This window comes from Microcebus murinus, chromosome 4 (assembly GCF_040939455.1).
Source record: "Microcebus murinus isolate Inina chromosome 4, M.murinus_Inina_mat1.0, whole genome shotgun sequence".
In the NCBI taxonomy this organism is placed as follows: domain Eukaryota; kingdom Metazoa; phylum Chordata; class Mammalia; order Primates; family Cheirogaleidae; genus Microcebus; species Microcebus murinus.
In genome coordinates this window covers 88,150,233-88,171,288 of record NC_134107.1, presented here as the reverse complement: position 1 = coordinate 88,171,288, position 21,056 = coordinate 88,150,233, and the positions used below count along the sequence as shown (strand labels likewise).

Here is a 21,056-nt window from a genome sequence, read left to right as displayed (position 1 = left end):
ATACAGTTTGATTCTTGGAAATAATGTTAAAAGATCTGTAGTCCTAATGTCCTATTTGTGTTGAGTTTTTCACTTTTTCTTTTGTAAAATCTAGAATTAAGCACTCCCATAGAATGTTTATGGCTGTAAATTGGACAGCATTTTTGAAGACAATTTAGTAGTGTCAAAATTTTAGTTTTAATGTGCATTTTTTTTGAAGTTGCATATATAGTTATGAAGTTATATGGTGTATATCTGAACTACATGCACATTGTGAAAAAAGTATCAAACAGTATAAAAGAGTATAAAGGAATAAAATCTCTTTTTCATTCCTGAACCCAGGTCCCTCCCCAGAGATACTCTTAGCAGTTTCTTATATCCCCTTCCAGAAAGAGTCAGTGCAAATATTTATGTGCATACGTTTTATCACAGCAATGTCACTCCTAAACATTTCTCCTACAAAAATAGTTACACATGTGTACAAATATATGTATAAGGATATTCCTTTTGGAATTATAACAACAAAAAAGAAACAACCTGAATGTCTAATAATGGAGGAAAGATTAAGTAAATTATGACATATCCATCCTTAGGAATAATGTGCAACTATAAAAAGAATGAGCAAGATCTTTATGTATTAATATAGAGAAGTTTCCAGCACATATTATGAACTAAAAAAATAAAATATGTATAGTTTGATCACATTAATGCAAAAATCCTGTATGTATGTGTACGTATATTTGTATATATACATTTGTAAAATGTATATATATACACATATTTTTAATTTTTTCTAATTTTTAATATATAAGAAAACATCTATAACAGAGATAACCTTTGTAGAGAATTGAGATAGAAGAAATGAAGGGTTGATGATTTTCACTTTTTTACTCTAGTTCTATATTTGCATTTGTGTATGATGTAAATAACTTTTAAAGCAAACAAATATAGACAATGTTAATAATTTTGAATTTTAAATAGTAATGAGATATTACATAGGGATTGATATTTACATGTATCTCTAATGATGATTTTTAATTATCCTGTTATTTGTGAATAACCAAAATAACTATGTTCTGTATGTTGACCAGTGAAAAAGAACACGGACAAGAAAACATAAGAGTAATGAATTAAGGTGACTATCGTGTTTCAAAATTCATTATACCTGTGTTTATGTTTTATCATATTTTAAAATTGAAATTTTGATATCATTTTTTAGAAGTTATAAAGTTCAGATGGCAGAGCTGCCTTCTGTATTTGTGTCTTCTAATGATATAAATAATGACAATGTCCGTAAAAATTATTAAAACTAGTTGCACACCATTCACAAGGAAAAAATTTTTTCCTGAAATAAAGATAAATTATACTTTTATTTCTCTACCTGCTGGTTAGAAATAATATTCCTCAAAATACTATCCCTTGATCAACATTAACAAATCTTTTAATCTCCAAATATCATTCCTTATTCCCATTTGTTCTAATAGTTATTTGTAAATTAAGAGAATAATTGTGCTTAAAATGTTTAGTTACATCAGTTTTTTAACCAGAATAATGTGAATAGTTCTTATTTTAGAAAACTGTATTGTACTAATAGATATGATTCATTGAGTGGTTATGGTGGCTCAAAAACTGTGCTAAATGCTTTGCCTGTATTATCTGATTTAATCCTCACAATTCTGTGAGGTATGTACTGTGAGTCCCCATATTTTACAAATGAGGAATGTGAAGTTTGAATAAGTTAAATAATTTTTGCAAGATCACATAGCTAAGTGTGAGGAAGAATTTGTTGAGATTTAAATCCTGGTCTATCTTACATCAGAGCCCAAAGACTTAACCTGTCTACCCATCCTGTATCACTAAGGGTATTTGTAGGGAAAGAAAAAGGACAGATTATTTTTCATAGAAAACCTTCTCCATATTCATAAAAATGTTAGTTTAAAAAAGTAATATATAAAATTAGGAAGAAATACCTTTAATTTTAAGCTCCTAAATAATTTAAAACATCAAAAGAGAAAATAACAAATTAAGAAAACACATAAATAGTTTTTTCTTTTATTTTTCCTATAAATGGCATCTCCTTTAGACATTTTTTCTGTTTAGCCTCTGTCTCTCTAAATATAATGTGCATATTAGTAGTGTGTATTATGTGTTTAAATAGTTCAGGGCCTTTGGATTTATAAATCCTTACACATTTTGCATTTTATAAGTAACAGTTCAGAATTTTAAATTTTTAAGCAAAATTTATTCACTTTGGACTATGATAAAGCATCTCAGAACCATTTTTCTATTGTAAATGTAATGAGTTACACTAGTTATACTGTAAAGGATTAATAAGTCTGAGATTAAGTGGAAATCCATGTTTCTCCCTGTGTTTAGTGCAGGACTTTTTTTCTCTCTATATTTGACCATTTGGCCTTATAATGTAAACTCACAAAGTTGTGAAACTGCAACTTTGGAGTTAATTTATTGTAATGCTTTCATTTTCAAATGATAAAACTGAAGCCTAAAGATGGTAAGCCTATTTGTCCAAGGTTATATTAAATAGCAGTGTGAACTAAAGCACATCTTCAGTCTTTTAGTTCATTAGTCTTCTTTCTATGATTATATGTAAGAAAACTACCAAAAGCAATGACTTGCTGCAAATCTTATGTATACCTTGTATTTTCTCTCATATATACTGAAAAGTGATTAAAATTATTAAACATAATTTATATAACCTACACAAACAGAAAATTCTTGTATATCACTCTTCTGATAACACTGGAGCAATACTGGAATAATTTCATTATTTGATCTAATCAATCATTCAGTTTTGAATGAGATGCTTTTTTAGTGTTATAAGCATTTAAGCAGCATAAATAACAATTTATGCTGCAACTTTTTTTTTTTTTTTTTTGAGACAGAGTCTCACTCTGTTGCCCTGGCTAGAGTGCCATGGTGTCAGCTTAGCTCACAGCAACCTCAAACTCCTGAGCTCAAGAAATTTTACTGTCTCAGCCTCCCAAGTAGCTGGAACTACAGGCATGCACCACCATGCCCAGCTAATTTTTATATACATTTTTTAGCTGTGCAGTTAATTTCTTTCTATTTTTTTAGTAGAGACAGGGTCTCTCTCTTGCTCAGGCTGGTCTCAAACTCCTGAGCTCAAAGGATCCTCCTGCCTCTGCCTCCCAGAGTGCTAGGATTACAGGCGTGAGCCACTGCACCTGGCCTATGCTGCAACTTTTTAAAGAACTCAAACTGTAATATCTTTCTGACTTCTTCATTACTAAATCTTTCTTAAATACTATTTAAATACTAAATAGTATTAATAAGAATTATAAATTAGAATTAGTGATTTTGTTTTGTTCCTTAATATTCAAGCTTCATCTTTTTTTGACATTTTAATGCATGATATATTAAGTAGTCCATGTAGTTAAGAGTTACAAAGAAAGGAAAAGTCTGTAATCATTTGTCATTCTAGGTTAGGGACCTGGGCAATTTTACAGATGGAACTCTGTCTCTGTGCATGTTGATTAACAAAGGTTTATTTGAAGAAATACAACAGTGTATGTAAAGATCGTGGACTTTTAAGACAAGATGACTTGGGTTTAATACTGGCTTAGTTACTCGCTATTTAACCTTAGACCTAGAAGGTCAGTTTCCTCATCTTTAACATAAACATATTAGTAAAATCTGCTATTCAAGGTTGTTGTTGGAATTAGGAAAAAAACAACAAATCGGAACATATTAGGCAATCAATAGTAGGTGACTATTGTTATTTTTATTATTTTGATACAAATCTGATTTTCATTATTTCATTTCTACAACTCTTTAATTTTCATTAAATTCTAATGATAGTTTTATAACAGATCATATAAAATAATTTTAAATGTAACCTTTTTTCTTATTTTCTTTTAGGAATTTCAAATGCCTTGGGAACAGGATTCAAAATTAACATCAGATAAAGCTGCCAGAGTCATTCAGCAGGCCTGGAAAAATTTCCTTGTGAGTTTATTTAGCAGTTTATTGAAATATAATTTATATGTCAAAAATTTCATCTGTTTAAAGTGAACAGTTCAATGGTTTTTAGAATAAAATATACAATTCAACAGTTTTTATTATATTTACAGAATTGTGTAACACCCTTCACTTTATAAGACAGATTTCCTTTTTAGAGTTTCAGAAAGTTACAATTAATTAGTTATTTCGTTAACCTCACAAATATTATTGAGTTTATTATAGTCTGGGCCAGGCACTTGGATGATGGCTACTGTCAATGAAAGTATTCATAATAGGCTTATTTAACTTTTACTTCTAAACATTTTATTTCTTGACTCAGGAATTAGGTTAGTGAGCAGTTGTTAGGAATATATTCACTCATTAAATTTTTATAGAGTACCTACTATTGAGGAGCTTGAAGTTTATTAATACACTGTATCTGGGGTAATTTAGTAGTCACTTATCTTGCTCTTATATGGGCATAGCTGGCCTCCTAGCTATAAGGAATATTCCAAGTTGACTTACCTGATTGGGTGAGAGCCAATAGTTAAAATGACTTCACTCTTTTTTTTCTGATAGCAGTAGTACTTTGTGCCTGGTAATTTTGTGTGAAGTGATATGGCTCTGTTTCTAGCACATAAGATCCCCTTTATATCAGTTATTCAAATATTACAAAGTAGCTTCCATTATTTGCCTCTTTTGCCTCTACCAATGCCAAAAAACCTATGCTGAGGCATAACTATATTGATTTCTAATACTAAAATAAGAATCTTCCTTCCTTCCTTCCTTCCTTCCTTCCTTCCTTCCTTCCTTCCTTCCTTCCTTCCTTCCTTCCTTCCTTCCTTCCTTCCTTCCTTCCTTCCTTCCTTCCTTCCTTCTTTCTTTCTTTCTTTCTTTCTTTCTTTCTTTCTTTCTTTCTTTTCTTTCTTTTGACAGGGATCTTGCTATATTGCCCAGTCTAGTCTTGAACTCCTGGGCTCAAGCCATTATCCTGCCTCAGCCTGCTGAGTAGCTGGGACTGTAGTGTACTACTCCACCTGGCTAATTTTCTTTTGAAACTTACTCTTTCTTAATTGGTTTTTATCAGTATACTCATTATCCAGGCTTAAGCTTTTCTATCATTTGTAACTTCTTTTTTCCCACATCCAACTAGCCACACATCTTTGAATACTTACTATATTCCTGGCACCGTGCTGGCCATTTTATAATACTTCCTTGCCCTTAAAGGAGCTTCAGCAGATAAGCCATGCATATAAACACACAAGTGTATGTGTGTATATGTGTGTATTGATAGACGGAGCACACATTTTTACATTCTATCCAACCAGGAGCCCATTGAAATGACAGTATATAAATGGTTAATTTATAACAGAGATAAGGGAGTTGATGAGCAGATGAAAATTTTATCTAATTTCTGGAAAACCAAAAATAGATGGTAGCATCCTGTTGGACAAACTGTGTAGAAGCACTTGCCTAGACACACCTTGGGGCGTTTCCATTGAGGGAATTGGTTTGTCATTGGTACCCCAGAAAGGACATGAATTTGGAATTAGCAATTTGAAAGGGCTGAAAGGACAACTGAAAAGAAGGGGTTAATTGAAGATCTGTACATGGAACAGCTGTGCCAGTTGTCTCCACTGTCACTACCAGATCCAGAGCTGCAGGTAGATGGATATTTACCAATAGTCAAAAGTCTGCTGCTTCTCTCTGACAGTTGCAAAAAAAAAAAAAAAAAAGAAAAGAAAAGAAATGCTGCTGGGTGGATATATACATACTGTTAGGCAAACAAACAAATCCCAAAATAACCCCAATGGCTTATCTCTTTTAAAAGAAAAATCAAATAAACCATCTGGAAAAGCTCATTCTAGTATAGATTTGGCACAGTAAAACCCTCTGAATTTTCTTATTTGAGGAACAACCTGCTTAATAGCCAGCTACTTGACCATACCCATTAAAGAAAGCCTACTGATTATGTTATTCGACTCATGTCACAAAGCCCCCAATTTTCCCATTAATGAGTGAGAATATTGTGGGGAAACAGGAGACTTACCCAAAAGCACAGGATTTGGGAGGCCAGGCAGGAAGATCACTTGAGGCCAGGAGTTCAAGACAAGCTTGGGCAATATAATGAGACCCTATCTACGCACACAAAAATAGAAATATTAGCCAGGCATGTTGGCATATGCCTGTAGTCCCAGCTACTATGAAGGCTGAGGCTGGAGCATTGCTTGAGCTCAAGAGTTCAAGGTTACAGTGAGCTATTATTCCACCACTGCACTCCAGCCAAAAAACACAGGATACTCATAGTAGCTCCCTAGAAAAGTTAACACAGATCTTCATAAGTATTAATGGACAACCAAGGTTCAACTCACTTTTAAGGAAAGCCAGTGATGTAAAAACAAAAAGAAAAAGAGAGAGGCCAGGAGAGGTGGCTCACACCTGTAATGCATTCTGGGAGGTCGAGGTTAGGAAGATAACTTGAAGTCAAGAGTTGGAGACCAGCCTGAGCAAGAGTGAGACCCCCTGTCTCTACTAAAAATAGAAAAAATTAGCTGGACATTGTGGTGCATGCTTGTAGTCCCAGCTACTTGGGAGGCTGAGGTAGGAGGATTCCTCCTTCAGCTCAGGAGTTTGAGTTGAGGTTGTTAAGCTAGGATGATACACTGTACTCTAGCCAGGGCAACAGAGTGAGACTCTTTCCCTAAATACATACATACATACATACATACATACCCACCCAAATAAAAAAGAAAGAAAAAAGATGTAACAGAACCTGAAGGAAATAAAAATAATAATAGATTTAATTAGATCAGAATATCAAATGACTCTCCTGAGGTTATGTCTGGGGGAAAAATGGTAGCCCATGGTAGCATGACTGTGAGGCTGGGTGTAGAAAAAGAGGTTAGAAACTCTGAAAAAGAGCTAATCATGAAAGTCTTGGTTTAAATATAAGACAGATTAAAATTTTTCTAAGATGTGAAGAGAATACATTTGATCTTGATTCTCGATACCATCTACTTCAAGTGGCCCAGAGTGTGACTTCTAATAAAGGATGCATAGTTGTAGCACATTGCTTGACTAAACTTTTTAGATTTTATTTACATAGTCATAGTAATGTGAATGCAGTTTTTAAAATGTTTAAATATTTTTATCAAATTAATATGTATACTTCTTTAATAAGTAAAATAATACAGAAGAATTTATAATGAAAAGCAAGTCTTTTCCCCCATCCCACTCTTCTCCACCTTCATACTCTAATGGCAACCATTTTAAACTATTTTTTGTTGTAGATCTAGTAGTTACTGCCATGCTTCTAAGTAATATGCTTGTACAATTACTTTTTATCAATTTAGAAGTGATTTCTTGCCTTTCTGTAAAGGTAATTGAGAGCTTAGGTTACTTATCCTCTATGGCCCTGCTTATCTCCACTCCCAGTGTCATAATGTTATTATTTCTTAGTTCTTCTATATGTTAATTTATTACTTTAAAGAATGTTTAAGCCTTTGTTTCTTGCTCTATCTGGCTGACATTGAATCATCTGACTCGCCATTATATTTGATCCCTACCCATTTATTCACCTTTCCATTTTTTTTTAACTTGGATTTTAATTATGTACATAAATAGCAACATGAGAATGAGGAGTTCTAAGGCTTGTACATTATCACCAGGTGAAAAAATTTCAGATTAGTTTGCTTGTAGGATGGTATCACCCAAGAAAACAGAGGCCTAGTATAGTTTTTCCTGAAGAAGAAAGCCAGTTTAATACATTCAATACTGACTTCTCTGCCATTTTTCTGTAGAAATATTGATTTACTGTATAGAGTTTCCAATGTTTACCTATAACTGATTAATATGGGCAGAGCATGGAGTTTTCTACTTATTTCCAGGTGAATTCTTCACATTTCCTGGCTTTTGAAAGCTCCCCTTCCATAAATCTTCTACGACTATGGAGCCTCGTAAACCCGAGTCATATAATTTCTCCCCGCTGACCTGGACAAATGTGATGGCTTGTTGTGGATAATAGATAGAGGCAGCTAATCCCATGAAACCAGGTGGATATACCAGCTTCTTTACTTTTGAACCTCTAGCCAAAAGGAGTCCAACAAGTCCAGCAAAACCAATAACACCAAGTCTTGGGAAAAATCCAGGAGGTGCATTTTGGAGATATTCATAGCTGTCTAACCCCCATTGAACCAAAGTTTGTATCTTGGGCTTAGTTTGAGAGTATGTTTCCTGACACCAACGTGTATATGGCTCGCAGTAATGTCGGAGCTGTGAGATGCGTTCTTCAAGTTGGGTCCGTGGTTCTTCCACATATTTAGATTGACCCACGGGAACTGAGTAGAGTGAAAGCTCATCAATCTTCATGGGATATGGGGGAGGTGAGTCCTTTTTCGGTGCTGCGTAGACTTTTAAGGTGAGTAGGCTCAGGCTGGCTGGCCCCACGGACCTCTGAATTACCTTGAACATGTCGCTGGCAGCGGCGGCTCCGGCAGGGTCCTCACCTTTCCATTTTTAAACCCCCAAGCTCTATTACCTGTACTATTAAAATATAAATATTCATGTAGAGGAGTTCTTCATATATCTTGAATGCAAGTCCTTTATTGAGTACTATGTGCATTGTGAGTATCTTCTTCTAGGTTGGCCTTGTCTCTTTCTTAAAGATGTTTTTGACAAAAGAAGTCTTTAATTTTAATAATGTCCAATAGATTGCTTTTCCTTTATGGTGAGTGCTTTCTCTGTCCTATTTAAGAAATTTTTATTGAACCCAAAGTCAGAAGGTATAATATTTTCCTTATGTTTTTCCTAGAATCTTAATTGCTTTAGTTTCAGATTGAGACCTAGTATCCATCTCAAATTAATTTTTGTATATATTAACACAGGTACAAAATTTTTTTCTTACAGATATCTAACTGATCAAATGTTTTTATTAAAAATACTAACCTTTCCACAATATATTGTGGTGGTGCCACCATTGTTTAATCATGTATTCTTATATGTGAAGTGTTTCTGTGGTCTCTATTTTGTTGCATTGGTCTATTTGTCTATATTTGGCCAACACCACATTGTCTAAACTGTAGGTTTATATAATAAATGTGGATGTAAGTATGATAGTATAGTCTTCCAATTTTGTTCTTCTTCAGGAATATCATAGCTATTCTAGGGTTTTTGTATTTCCATATAAAAAAATAAGCCTATCAATTTTTACAAAAGTTTCTGTTGAGATTATAATTGGGATTACATTAGATTAATAGATTAATTTAGGGAGAATTGAATTGAGTTCATTTCTATACTTATTCTTTCTATTGAGTTTTTGTGAATATAGTGTATTTCTTCATACCTTAATTTCTCTCCACAGTGTTTTATACAGTATAGAAGTCTTTCATTTGATTTTTAAGTATTTGGCTTTTTTTGATGCTACTGTAAATTGTATTATTTTTTTAGGTTTTTTTCCTAATTATTTTTTTCAAATTTGTAGAAATATTATTTGTTTTTATATTTGTAATTGATTTTTAATAGATTCCTTTGGATTTTCTACTTAACCATGTTATCTCTGAGTAATGGCAGTTTTATTTTTTGTTTGTGAAATTTATACATTTGTTTATTTTTCTTGCTTTGTTGGACTAAAAAGAACCTCCAGCACAATATTGAATAGAAAGGGTAATAATAGACATTCTTGTCTTTTTCCTGAACATAGAAGGCATATAATATTCTACCACTCAGTAAGATGTTACCTGTCGTTTTTTGTAGAAACTTATCATCAGTTTGGAGAAGTTAACTTTATTTCTAGTTTACTGATATTTTTGTTTCTATAAAAACTCTAGGTGTTAAATTTTATCAAATGTTTTTACTACATCTACTAGTTGATCATATGGTCTTTCTTCTTCATTCTCTTTGTATGGTAAATTACATTGATTGATATTCAAATGTTAAACCAACCTGTCATTACTGGAATAAATTACTTTACCATGATGTGTTACCATTTTGATATATCCTAGATTTGATTTACTAAACTTTAGGATTTTTGCATAATTCTTCATGGATATAATTTTTCTTTCTTTCTTTCTTTTGTAATGTTTTTGCCAGGTTGTGATATCAGGATTGACCTCATAAAAGGGGTTGGAAAGTATTCCTTCTTTTTTGTTATCTGGAAGTTTGTGTGATTAGTATTATTTCTTCTATAAATGTTTGGAAGAATACATTAGCAAAGCTATCTGGGTTAGGAGTTTTCTTTGTGGAAAAGTTTTTAATTATGGATTCCATTTCTCTAATAATACAGGACTATTCAGATACATATTTCTTCTTGTGCCCTTTTTGCTAAGTGACGTTTTCAAGGGATTTGTTTGTTTCATTTAAATTGTCAAATTTATTGGCAATAAAGTATTTATAATTTCCTCTCATGATCCTTTTAACATTTGTAAGATCTGTAGGGGTATTGCTAAATGCTCTCTTTCTATTTCTCTACATCTGTCTTGCTAGGGATTTATCAATTTTTTTCTTAGTTTTTATTTTTTTTAGAAACAGGGTCTTACTCTGTTGCCCAGGCTGGAGTGCAATGGTGCAATCATAGTTCACGGCAGCCTTGATCCTCCCACCTGGGCCTTCCAAAGTGCTGGGACTACAGGCATGAGGTACCACACTGGGCCCAATTTTATTAATTTTTTTTAAAAACTGACCTTTGACTTTGTTAGTTTTCTCTATTTCACCTGTGTTCCATTTCATTGATTTCTGATTTTATTGTTTTTTTTTCCATCAACTTTTTGGCGGGATTTGATTTGTTATTCTTTCTAAAACTTATTGAGATTGAAAATTGGATATTAGATTTTCAACTTTTATTGTTTTATAGCATATGCTTTTAAAACTATTAAGTTCCTTCTAAGCATTTCTTTAGAGATACCCCACAGGTTTTGGTATTTATTACCTTTCAATTAAAAATATTTTAAAATTTCATTGTGATTTTTTGACCCAGGGGTTATTTAATTACCAAATATTTGGGCGTTTTATGGTTATCTTTCTGTTATTGATTTCTTGTTTAATTCTACTGAAGCCAGAAAACATACTTTGTATGACTTTAACAATTTGAAATTTGTTGAAGCTTGCTTTATGGCCCCAAAAAAATCTGTTTTGGTAAATGTTACTTACATGTAAACTTGAGGAAAAAAATGTATTCTGAAGTCACACAAAATTAGTTCATTATATTGTTAAAATCTTTGGTAGCCTTATTGATTTTCTTCCTGTTCTTTTAGTTCTTAAGAGAAGTGTGTTAAAGTCTCTGGTTATAATTGGATATTTATGTATATCTCCTGGAATTCTGTCAATGTTAGTTTTATATGTTTTGAAATAATATTAGTACATACATACAAGCTAAGGATTGTTATAGCTCCTTGTTTAGTTGAGCCTTATCAATATGAAATGTTTAATATTTTTAATTGAAATATAAAAATTATGTATATTTATGGTATACATGATGTTTTGAAACATGTATATATTATAGAGTGGCTAAATTAAGCTAATTAACACATATGCATTACCTTACATTCTCATTTTTTTGTGGTAAGAATACTTAAAATCTACTTTCTCAGCACTTTTCAAGCATATATACATTGTTTTTAACTACAGTCACCATATTGTACAATAGATTTCCTTAATTTATTCCTCCTGTGTAGCTGAAATTTTTTATCCTTTGACCAACATTTCCCTGTTTTTTTACCCATTCATTCATTAATGGACACCTACACTGATTTTTTTTATCTTGGCTATTGTGAGTAATGCTACAATGAACATGAGAGTTTAGTACTGATACTCCTTTGGATATATGCCCAAAGTAGGATTGCTGGATCATAAGGTAGTATATTTTTAATGTTTTAAAGAACCTCCATACTGTTTTCCATAATGGCTTTACTAATTATATTCTCACCAACAATATGCAAGAGTTCCCTTTACTCTCCATTATTGTGAACACTTGTTATCTTTTGTCTAAGACCTTTATATCTGCAGAACCCAAAGGTTAGTAAACAAAATTTATACTAGTGGATTATTAAAGGTAATATTGAGAGGGAGCCACTTCCAGTTCTATCCCTTGATACCCAAACTCATGAATGCCACCATATACCAACATATGGTGAGAAATAGCATCTATTACAACATGGAAGACATCAACCTAGTCTGAAAAGTGTTCACTGTAACTCTATTATAACTGAGTCTGCAAAATGCTATTCCACCATCCTATCAGGCCAGTTGCTTTAGGGTGATTGGGAACAAGGTAAGATCAGTGAATTTCAAGAGCATGTACCCATTGGTGTGCTACATTTGCTGTGAACCAAGTTTTCTGATTAGGAGCAATGTTATGTGGGATACTATGATAATGAATAAAGCATTTTCAGAGTATATTGATGGTAGTTTTTTTTTTTTTTATTCCTTTATTTTTTTTTTTCCATTTTCAGTTGGCCAATTAACTTTTTTTTTTTATTATTTTTTATTTTTAGTAGAGACGGGGTCTCGCTCTTGCTCAGGCTGGTCTTGAACTTCTGAGCTCCAACGATCCACCCGCCTCGGCCTCCCAGAGAGCTAGGATTACAGGCGTGAGCCATCGTGCCCGGCCTTGACGGTAGTTTTTATAGAAGCATCGTGCCCATGGAAGGGTAAAGTGTTAGGTCCAGTGAGAACAAAGTGTTGCCCCTTCCATTATGGAAGTGTTTCAAATAATTGATCTGTCATAGGAAGCTATCTAGTTCTGCCAAGGAATTATGCCATATTAGGGCTTCAGTATTGGTCTCTGCTTTGGCAAGCTGGGCACTCAGCAGTGGCAGTAGCCATATTTATTGAGTAGAAATCCATTTTGCTGAGTCTATGAATAAACTCCATTCCTGGTGTCATGGCCACTTTGTTCATGAGCCTGTTGGACAAGGAGAGCAGTAGCTGGGGAAAAAGGCTGACTGATTCCAAAGAATGAATCATCTTGCCCATCTGATTATTAAGATTCTTCTTTGCTGTGATTGTTCTTTGTTGAACATTCATATAGAACACAAATATCTTCACACTTGGTTCCCATTTGGAGAGGTCTGTGCACATACCCCTTTCCCCAAACTGTCTTGTCACCAATTTTCTAACCATGTTCATTCCAAATCCCTGACCATCCAGACAAATCATCCATCACCATACATCTATAGATCTATACTTCTGGCCACCTTTCAGGCACAATACAAACCAGTTATGCTACTTTACATTCTAACCTGTGGAAGGATTTCACTTCTCCACTGTACTTCAGACCAACCTCTGAGTGAGATTGTAGTATATGTGGAACTTCCTACGGGTCACAGCTTGTACTTGACCTCCTGAAGCCTGCTAGGACTTGAGTGTGACCAATAGAATGTAGAATAAATGTTGCTGTGTGACTTCTAAGATAAGGCCTTAAGAAGCATTGCAACTTCTACTTTCTTTCTCTCTTTGGTACTTTGAAACCTCCATGCAATGAAGAAGCTCAAACTGAAACTCTATGTAGAGAGAAAGCCATCCTAGATATTCCAGTAATCCCACCTGAAAACCCAGCTATATGTGTGAGCCATATTAAATCACCCACCTCCAACTGATCTGGCAGCTGACTACAACCACATGTGTGAGTCCAAGCAAGACCAGCAGAACTCCCCTGTTAACTAACAGAAAGAAAGAAATAATATAGTTGTTGTTCTAAGCCAGTGAGTTTTGGGGTGACTTGTTGTGTCTCAGTAGATAACTAATACAGTAATCTACATATTTAGAAGATACTATTAAGATTTTAAACCATACTACAATTTTTTTTATACGCAATGTGGGATTTTACTTGGGGAAAAGTATGTCTTCCTTTTAGAAAAAGTACTCTTTGTGTTGACATGGGCTATACCATCTTCCATAGGCAATTGCAACAGGGCCTCGAATTGTCATACTGGTACTATGGATTACTTCAATTTGAATTTATTTTATTTGATTTAACATAAGTAAACTGAGGAAGGGAGTTTACCAAGAGTAAGTAAGAAGTTTGGGGACGGGGTAGGGCTTAAGGGGAGGGTTACCAAAGAAATTGTTTTCTAAGAAGTATTGTTTGGGGTAAAATTTCAAGTCTGTTATGAGCTGGCCTCATAAAAATCCCTGTGCCTACTTGAGGCCCAAAATTCTTTTAGCCAGACATTAGTTCTTTTGTTTAAGAATTAAGTGTAAATGATTCAGATCAAAATGTCTACCTGATGCAACTTGCAGAATAATGTGTTTTAGTGAGGTAAAGTGCACTAGAACTAGGAGGGTCAGAGAGAAGAGACATTAGCTATCTTTAGTGATGCTAAGAAAAGGATGTATGATCTGAGGTTGTAGGTCTGTAAGAAACAGATTCAAGATTTTTGCCTATGGTGTATTTCATTTAAATTGTGCTGAAATGGACAAATAATAAATGTTTTCATTATTCAAAAAAAAGAAAAAGAAAAAGAATTGTTTGGGGTTGGCTGACTAAATTTGCACTAATGTGAAAAGTGGGCAAGGTTTGTAAATCAGTGGAATTACTACAGGAATGAGGAGGATTCTGCAGTGGTAACAACTATTAACATTTATTGAGTGCTTTCTTGTGCCACAAACTATTCTAAGTGCTTTATAAATATAATTCATTTATCCTTCACCATAACTGTATGAGATAGCTACTATCATTCCCATTTTATAGTCAAAGAAACTGAGAACAAAGAGGTTAAGCAAGTTGTTCAAGGTCACTCAGCTAGTAAGTACTAACAATTGAACCCAATCTGAATATTGTACCATGAATTCTTAACCAGTAGGCTGTATTTTGTTTTTCTCCTAGATTACTGTGGAGAGTATACTGAGGTGACCCAACCAAAGTTTTGGATATTATACTTATAGTTGGTAGTGATGTAGTTATAAATTTAAGAGTAAAACTCTTTGTGAGAATACTACCAGTATTACCTGGCTTATTGAAGCAAACCTTGAGTGGATAATATTTCTAAAATCTCATGCATATATATACAATCTAATTTATGGTTTTTACATATTTTTGCCCTAATTGGGCAAAAAGCTAAGTAGAAGTAGAAAATCCAGTTTGACCATAAAATCTCATGTGTTTGAACCTTTAGAATGTCACTGTATACAAACATTTGAAAGGTCTGATTTATTTAAGAAGACAAGGGGAACCACGTCAGATAATGAAATATATTAATCCTAGAGAGGTAAGGACATTACTTATTGATACAGCATCTTATTTTTTCCTTAAAAATGTGTGGCTGCTTTATCAATTCAATGTGCTCTTATCTGTTTCTTTTTTAAAACTCTTCTATTAAAGTATTATTACAAGTTGAAAGTTCATAAATCATAAATATATAGCTCAATGAATCTGCACAAAACTAACACCCATCACACAGATCAATGTTTTCATACTCCATTATCACCCCGTTCAGGTGCCCTACAAATCACTGCCAACTCCCTTCTTCCAAAAGGCAATCACTATTTTGAATTCTAACATTATACTTTAGTTTTGTGTATAAATAGAATGCCTATAGTATGCTTTAAGAGTATAGATTTGTTAATTCAACATTACATTTGAATGTACATAGCTAAATTTCAATCATTTTTAATTAATAGGCATTATTCCCTTTTATTAACATATTACTGTTTATTCATGCTACAGTTGACTGACCTTTGTATTGTTTCTAGTTCGGGGCTATTATAATAACTGCTTCTGGGAATGTTCTTATTCATGTCTCCTAGTGTAAACATGCACACATTTTTTTGGCTTATACTCGAAATGGAATTGCTGAGTGATGAATTATGCTTATAAGAACTCTAGGAGATAATTCCAAACTATTTTCCAAAGTTATTATACTAATTTATATTCATACCAGCAATTTGGGGGAATTCTTAATACTCTACCTCCTCACTAATACTTGATATTGTTAGTTTGCATTTCCCTGATACTAATGCAATTGAAAATCTTTTGCAAAGTGCTTGTTCAAGTTTCCTATGTATATGTGTGCGTGTGCATGTGCGTGTGTGCATGTGTGCTCTGTTACTGGTTTTTAGCAGTTATTTTATATGTTCTTTTTTTTTTTTTTTTTTTTTTTTTTGTAGAGGCAGGGTCTCATTCATTGTGTTGCCCAGGCTGGTCTTGACCTCTGGGCTTCAAGTGATCCTCCTGTCTCAGCCTCCCAAAGTGCTGGGATTACAGGTGTGAGCCACTGTGCCTGGCTATGTATTCTATTTTTATTACTATTTCTTTTTTTCTAATTTATTTTATTGTGGTAGAATATACATAACATAAAATTTACTGTCTGAACCATTTTTTAAAAGAGACAAGGTCTTGTTCTATCGCCCACACTGGAGTGCAGTGGCGGGATCATAGCTTACTCACTGCAGCCTCAAACTACTGGGCTCAGGTGATCATTCTGCCTCAGCCTCCCAAGTAGCTGGGAGTACAGTTGTGTGCCACCATGCCCAGCTAATTTTTCTTGTAGAGGGGGTCTCACTATGTTGTCCAGGCTAGTCTCAAACTTCTGGTCTCAAGCAATCCTCCTGCCTCAGCCTCCCAAAGTGCTGGGATTACAGGCATGAGCCACTGCATCTGGCCCCAATGCAGTTTTGTTACATGGATATATTGCATAGTGGTGAAGTCTGGGCTTTAGTGTAACTATTACCCAAACAGTGTACATTGTGCCCATTAAGTAAGTAATTATCCTTCTCTCCCCTCCCATTCTCCTACCCTTCTGAATCTCCAGTGTCTATTATTCCACACTCTATATATATCCTGTATCCACATTATTTAGCTCCCACTAGTAAGTGAGAACATGTGATATTTGACTTTATGTTTCTGAATTATTTCACTTGAGATAATGGCCTCCAGATCCATCCATATTATTGCAAAAGACAAGATTTCATTTTTTTTATAACTGAGTAGTATTCTATTGCGTATATACCACATTTTCTTTATCCAGTCATTGGTTAATGGACACTTAGGTTGATTACATATCTTTGATATTGTGAATAGGGCTGCTATAAACACATGAGTGCAGGTATAATTTTGATGCAATAATTTATTTTCCTTTGGGTATATACCCAGAAATTTTTGTATATGGTGAGAGATATGGGTCAAGTTTCATTCTTCTACTTATGGCAATCCAGTTTTCTCAGCACTATTTATTGAGAAGGATGCCCTTTCTCCAGAATATGTTTTTGTCGACTTTTTTTTGTCAAATATTAATTGGTTGTAGGTATGTGGCTTTATTTCTGGGTTCTCTATTCTGTTCCATTGATCTATGTGTCTATTTTTATATTAGTATTATGCTGTTTGGGTCACTATAGCCTTGTAGTATAATTTGAAGCCAAGCAATGTGATGATGCCTCTAGCTTTGTTCTTTGCTTAGGATTGCTTTGGCTATTTGGGCTCCTTTTTGGTTCCATATGAATTTTAGGATTTTTTTTTAATTCTGTGAAAAATGACTTTGGTATTTTGATAGAAATTCTTTGAATCTGTAGATTACTTTGGGTAGTATGGTCATTTTAACAATATTGATTCTTCTGATCAATGTATATGGAATGTTTCTGCAGGTGTTCGTGTCATCTACAATTTCTTTCAACAGTGTATTGTAGTTTTCCTTGTACAGATCTTTCACCTCCTTGGTTAAATACATTTCTAGGTATTTTACTTATTCCTTTTGTATCTATTATAAATGGGATTGCTTTCTTTATTTGGCTTTCAGCCTGATTGTTATTGATGTATAGAAATGCTACTGATTTTTATACATTGGTTTTGTATCCTGAAACTTTACTGAATTAATTATCAAATCTTTTGGAGGTGTCTTTAATAGTTGTCCATTTTGACATGTCTGGAAGTTCCCTGAGAATCACAGAGGTTTGCCTTTGTTTCACTGCTCTCCATGTAGTCCCAAGGCTGGGCTAGCTTCTAGCATTTAAAGTCATATACTACCTGCAGCCACCTGAGGCAAGAGATAGGGCAGACAAGGCAAGAACAGGCAGAGCCAACAGCCTATGAAGGAAGAAGCTGAGGAAAAAGATACATGGACATGTCTTAACAATTAGAGAATATTCAAAAAGAGGTAGAAGATTAGTGGTTATCAGAGCCTTGTTATCAGGGCCTGTGTTATCAGGGCCAGGGCAGGGAGTGACTGCTTAATGGGTATAGGATTTCCTTTTGGAGTGATGAAAAAGTTCTGGAAGTAGATATTAACTGTATAATATTATGAAAATACTAAATGTCTCTAATGTTAAATTTGTGTCATGTGTAGTTTACCACAATAAAAATGTTTTAAAAATCTGTTGGGATTTTGATTGGGATTGTATTGAATATTTAGATTAATTTAAAGAAAATTGATATCATGGAGCTCCAATCTATGACCATTTGTGGGAAATATGAGATATGCTACTCAGATCTCTTTTTACAGAAGGCCTTACTACCCAGTCACAGGGAGTATGGTCAGGAGACAGCCTTTAGCTGTGAGGATCTTCAGTTCCTATCTTAACTGGAGACAACTGCCTGACCCTGGGTCAGTGCTCTCCAGGACAGTCCACATCCAGTGACTGAGCAGAGTGTGGTGGGTGGGGAGATGGGTATAAAAGCCATTGTGATGTGGAACAACTCTATTGAGCAGTATTCACTTTAGAGCTCTCTGCAGGACTGTCCCAGGCTTTGGGGGACTTACGTTACAGTTCAGATTCTTTCTCTGCCCAGTTCTTTTTCCTTCCCCTTCCTTTCATAGGTGTTGATACTTAATAAACTTGTAGCACTCAACCTTCATATCAGCATCTTCTTTTGGGAAACCTAATTTGTAACATTATTTAGTTCTATATTTTCTCTCAACAGTGCTTTATAATTTTCTGTATAGAAGTCTTGCACATCTTTTGTTAGATTTATGCATTGCTCTTTGATGCTCCTATAAAAGGTAATTACAAAATTTTTATTTTCTAATTTTTGGTGCTAATGCTAGTATAATAGATAATTTTTGTGTATTATCTTTGTTCCCAGGATCTTTATAATCCTCATTTATTAATTCTAATAATGTATACATAGATTCTTCTGGATTTTCTATATAAATAATCCTATTATCCTCACATAATGTGTTTTATCTTTCCCTTCCCAAACATTATATATTTTTTTTCTTTTCCTTGCCATTCTGTACTGTCTAGCACCTTCAGTAATGGTGAATATAAGTGATAACCACTGTCTCATTCTTGATCTCAGAGGAAAGTGCTGAGTACTTCATCATTAAGTATTAAATGTGCTATTGGGGTTTTTGTAGAAATCTCTTAACTGATTAAAAGAAGTTCCCTTCTATTTCTGTTGAACTAAAAGAGATTTTTTAAATCCAAAAATAGATGCTATATTTTGAGATATTTTTCTTTTGTTCTGACTTTTTTTGTTTGAATGTTAAATATTCTTAGCATTCCTAGAATGTGCACATTTTAATCATGATGTTTTATCTTTTTTTTTTTTTTTTAGACAAAGTCTTGCTGTGCTGCCTGGGCTAGAGTGCCTCAGTGTCAGCCTAGCTCACAGCAACCTCAAACTCCTGGGCTTAAGCAATCCTCCTGCCTCAGCCTTCTGAGTAGCTGGGACTACAGGCACGTACCATGATGGTTGGCTAATTTTTCTATTTTTAGTAGAAATGGTGTCTCACTCTTGCTCAGGCTGGTCTCTAACTCCTGACCTCGAGTGATCCTCCTGCTTTGGCTTCCCAGACTGTTAGGATTACAGGCGTGAGCCACTGCACCTGGCGTATCATTTATAAATATTACTGAATTTAGTTTGCTAATATTTTGTGTAAATTTTTTCACCTGTGTTCACACAAAACATGAAATTTACTGTCTCTGCCATATTTTGTTATCAAATTTAGCTGGTCTCCTAAAACATATTGGGAAATATTCCTTCTCCAGTTATTTTCTGGATTTTTTTTTACTTTCAATGTTATTTCTACCTTAAATTTTTGTAAGGTGTTATCAATGAAGCCATTTGTGGCAGAAGTTTTCTTTATGAGAAGATTTTTACATTACAAATGCAATTTATGGCTATTTCCTATTTATTCTTGTGCTAGCTTTGATAAGTTGCATTGCTCTAGGAAATTGTCATCTAAATTTCCAAATTTATTAGCTTAAAATTGCTTCTAATAATCTGTTGTGGTCTTTCTGGTGTCTTAGAATCTGTAATATTAATATTTCTTTTTATTTCATTCCTGATATTGGTTATTTGTGTCTTCTCTCTTTTTCTTCACCAATCTCATTGGAATTTTTCACTTTTATTAGTCTTTTCAAAGAACCAACTTTTGACTTTTTTGTCCCTATCTAGTGTTCATTCATTTCCTACTTCATCATTTTCTGTTGCTTATTATTTTTTTTCTATGTTCTTTGAATTGTATTAGCTAGTATTTATCTAACTTTTTGAAATGGATGCTTAATTTATTGATTTTAGCCTTTTCTGATATAATCTTTTAAAATTCTGAATTTGTATCTAAGAATGGTTTTATGCACCTTACACGTTTTTTGTTCGTTTGTTTTTGTAGATTCCATGGGATTTTCTTCTTTTTCTTTTTTCTTTTCTTTTTTTTTTTTTTTTTTTTTGAGACAAAGAGTCTCACTTTGTTGCCCAGACTAGAGTGAGTGCTGTGGCATCAGCCTAGCTCACAGCAACCTCAAACTCCTGGGCTCAAGCAATCCTCCTGCCTCTGCCTTCCGAGTAGCTGGGACTACAGGCATACGCCACCATGCCCGGCTAATTTTTTCTATATATATATTAGTTGGCCAACTAATTTATTTCTATTTATAGTAGAGACGGGGTCTCGCTCTTGCTCAGGCTGGTTTTGAACTCTTGACTTCGAGCTATCTGCCTGCCTCGGCTTCCCAAAGTGCTAGGACTACAGGCATGAGCCACCGCGCCCGGCCAGCTTACACGTTTTGATATGTCATTTTCATCATTAAATTCACTTTAAAATATTTTTTAAATTTCTACTTTGATTTATTCCAGTTATTTAGAATTATACTTTAAATTTCCAAACAGTTGGGAATTACCACATTATCTTTTTGTTACAGTCTTTATCTTAATTGCACTGTAATTTCAATAC

The 21,056-nt window shown here is 33.9% G+C and overlaps 2 protein-coding genes across 7 annotated transcripts in view; one reads left to right on the top strand and one right to left on the bottom strand.

Moving 5' to 3' along the window:
• Positions 1 to 21,056, top strand: part of C4H11orf65 (chromosome 4 C11orf65 homolog) — a 50,039-nt gene that overhangs the window by 3,068 nt on the left and 25,915 nt on the right. For 2 of the 6 annotated variants that reach the window (XM_076002489.1, XM_076002488.1), the window contains 3 exons: positions 1,071 to 1,114; positions 3,880 to 3,966; positions 15,069 to 15,161. In XM_076002489.1, coding sequence (XP_075858604.1) covers positions 3,889 to 3,966; positions 15,069 to 15,161 — 171 coding nt within the window. In that variant the 5' untranslated portion in view covers positions 1,071 to 1,114; positions 3,880 to 3,888. The remainder of the gene's footprint in view (positions 1 to 1,070; positions 1,115 to 3,879; positions 3,967 to 15,068; positions 15,162 to 21,056) is intronic. The other 4 variants (XM_076002491.1, XM_076002490.1, XM_076002494.1 and 1 more) reach the window with 3 other exon arrangements.
• On the bottom strand, positions 7,546 to 8,460 carry LOC105876119 (MICOS complex subunit MIC26). Its single transcript, XM_012773734.3, has one exon. It carries the CDS (start codon positions 8,428 to 8,430, stop codon positions 7,834 to 7,836), a length of 597 nt encoding a protein of 198 aa, XP_012629188.1. The 5' UTR covers positions 8,431 to 8,460; the 3' UTR covers positions 7,546 to 7,833.

Coding starts and splice junctions, on each gene's coding strand:
- LOC105876119 (XM_012773734.3), bottom strand. CDS start 8,430: ATGTTCAAGGTAATTCAGAGGTCCGTGGGGCCAGCCAGCCTGAGCCTA.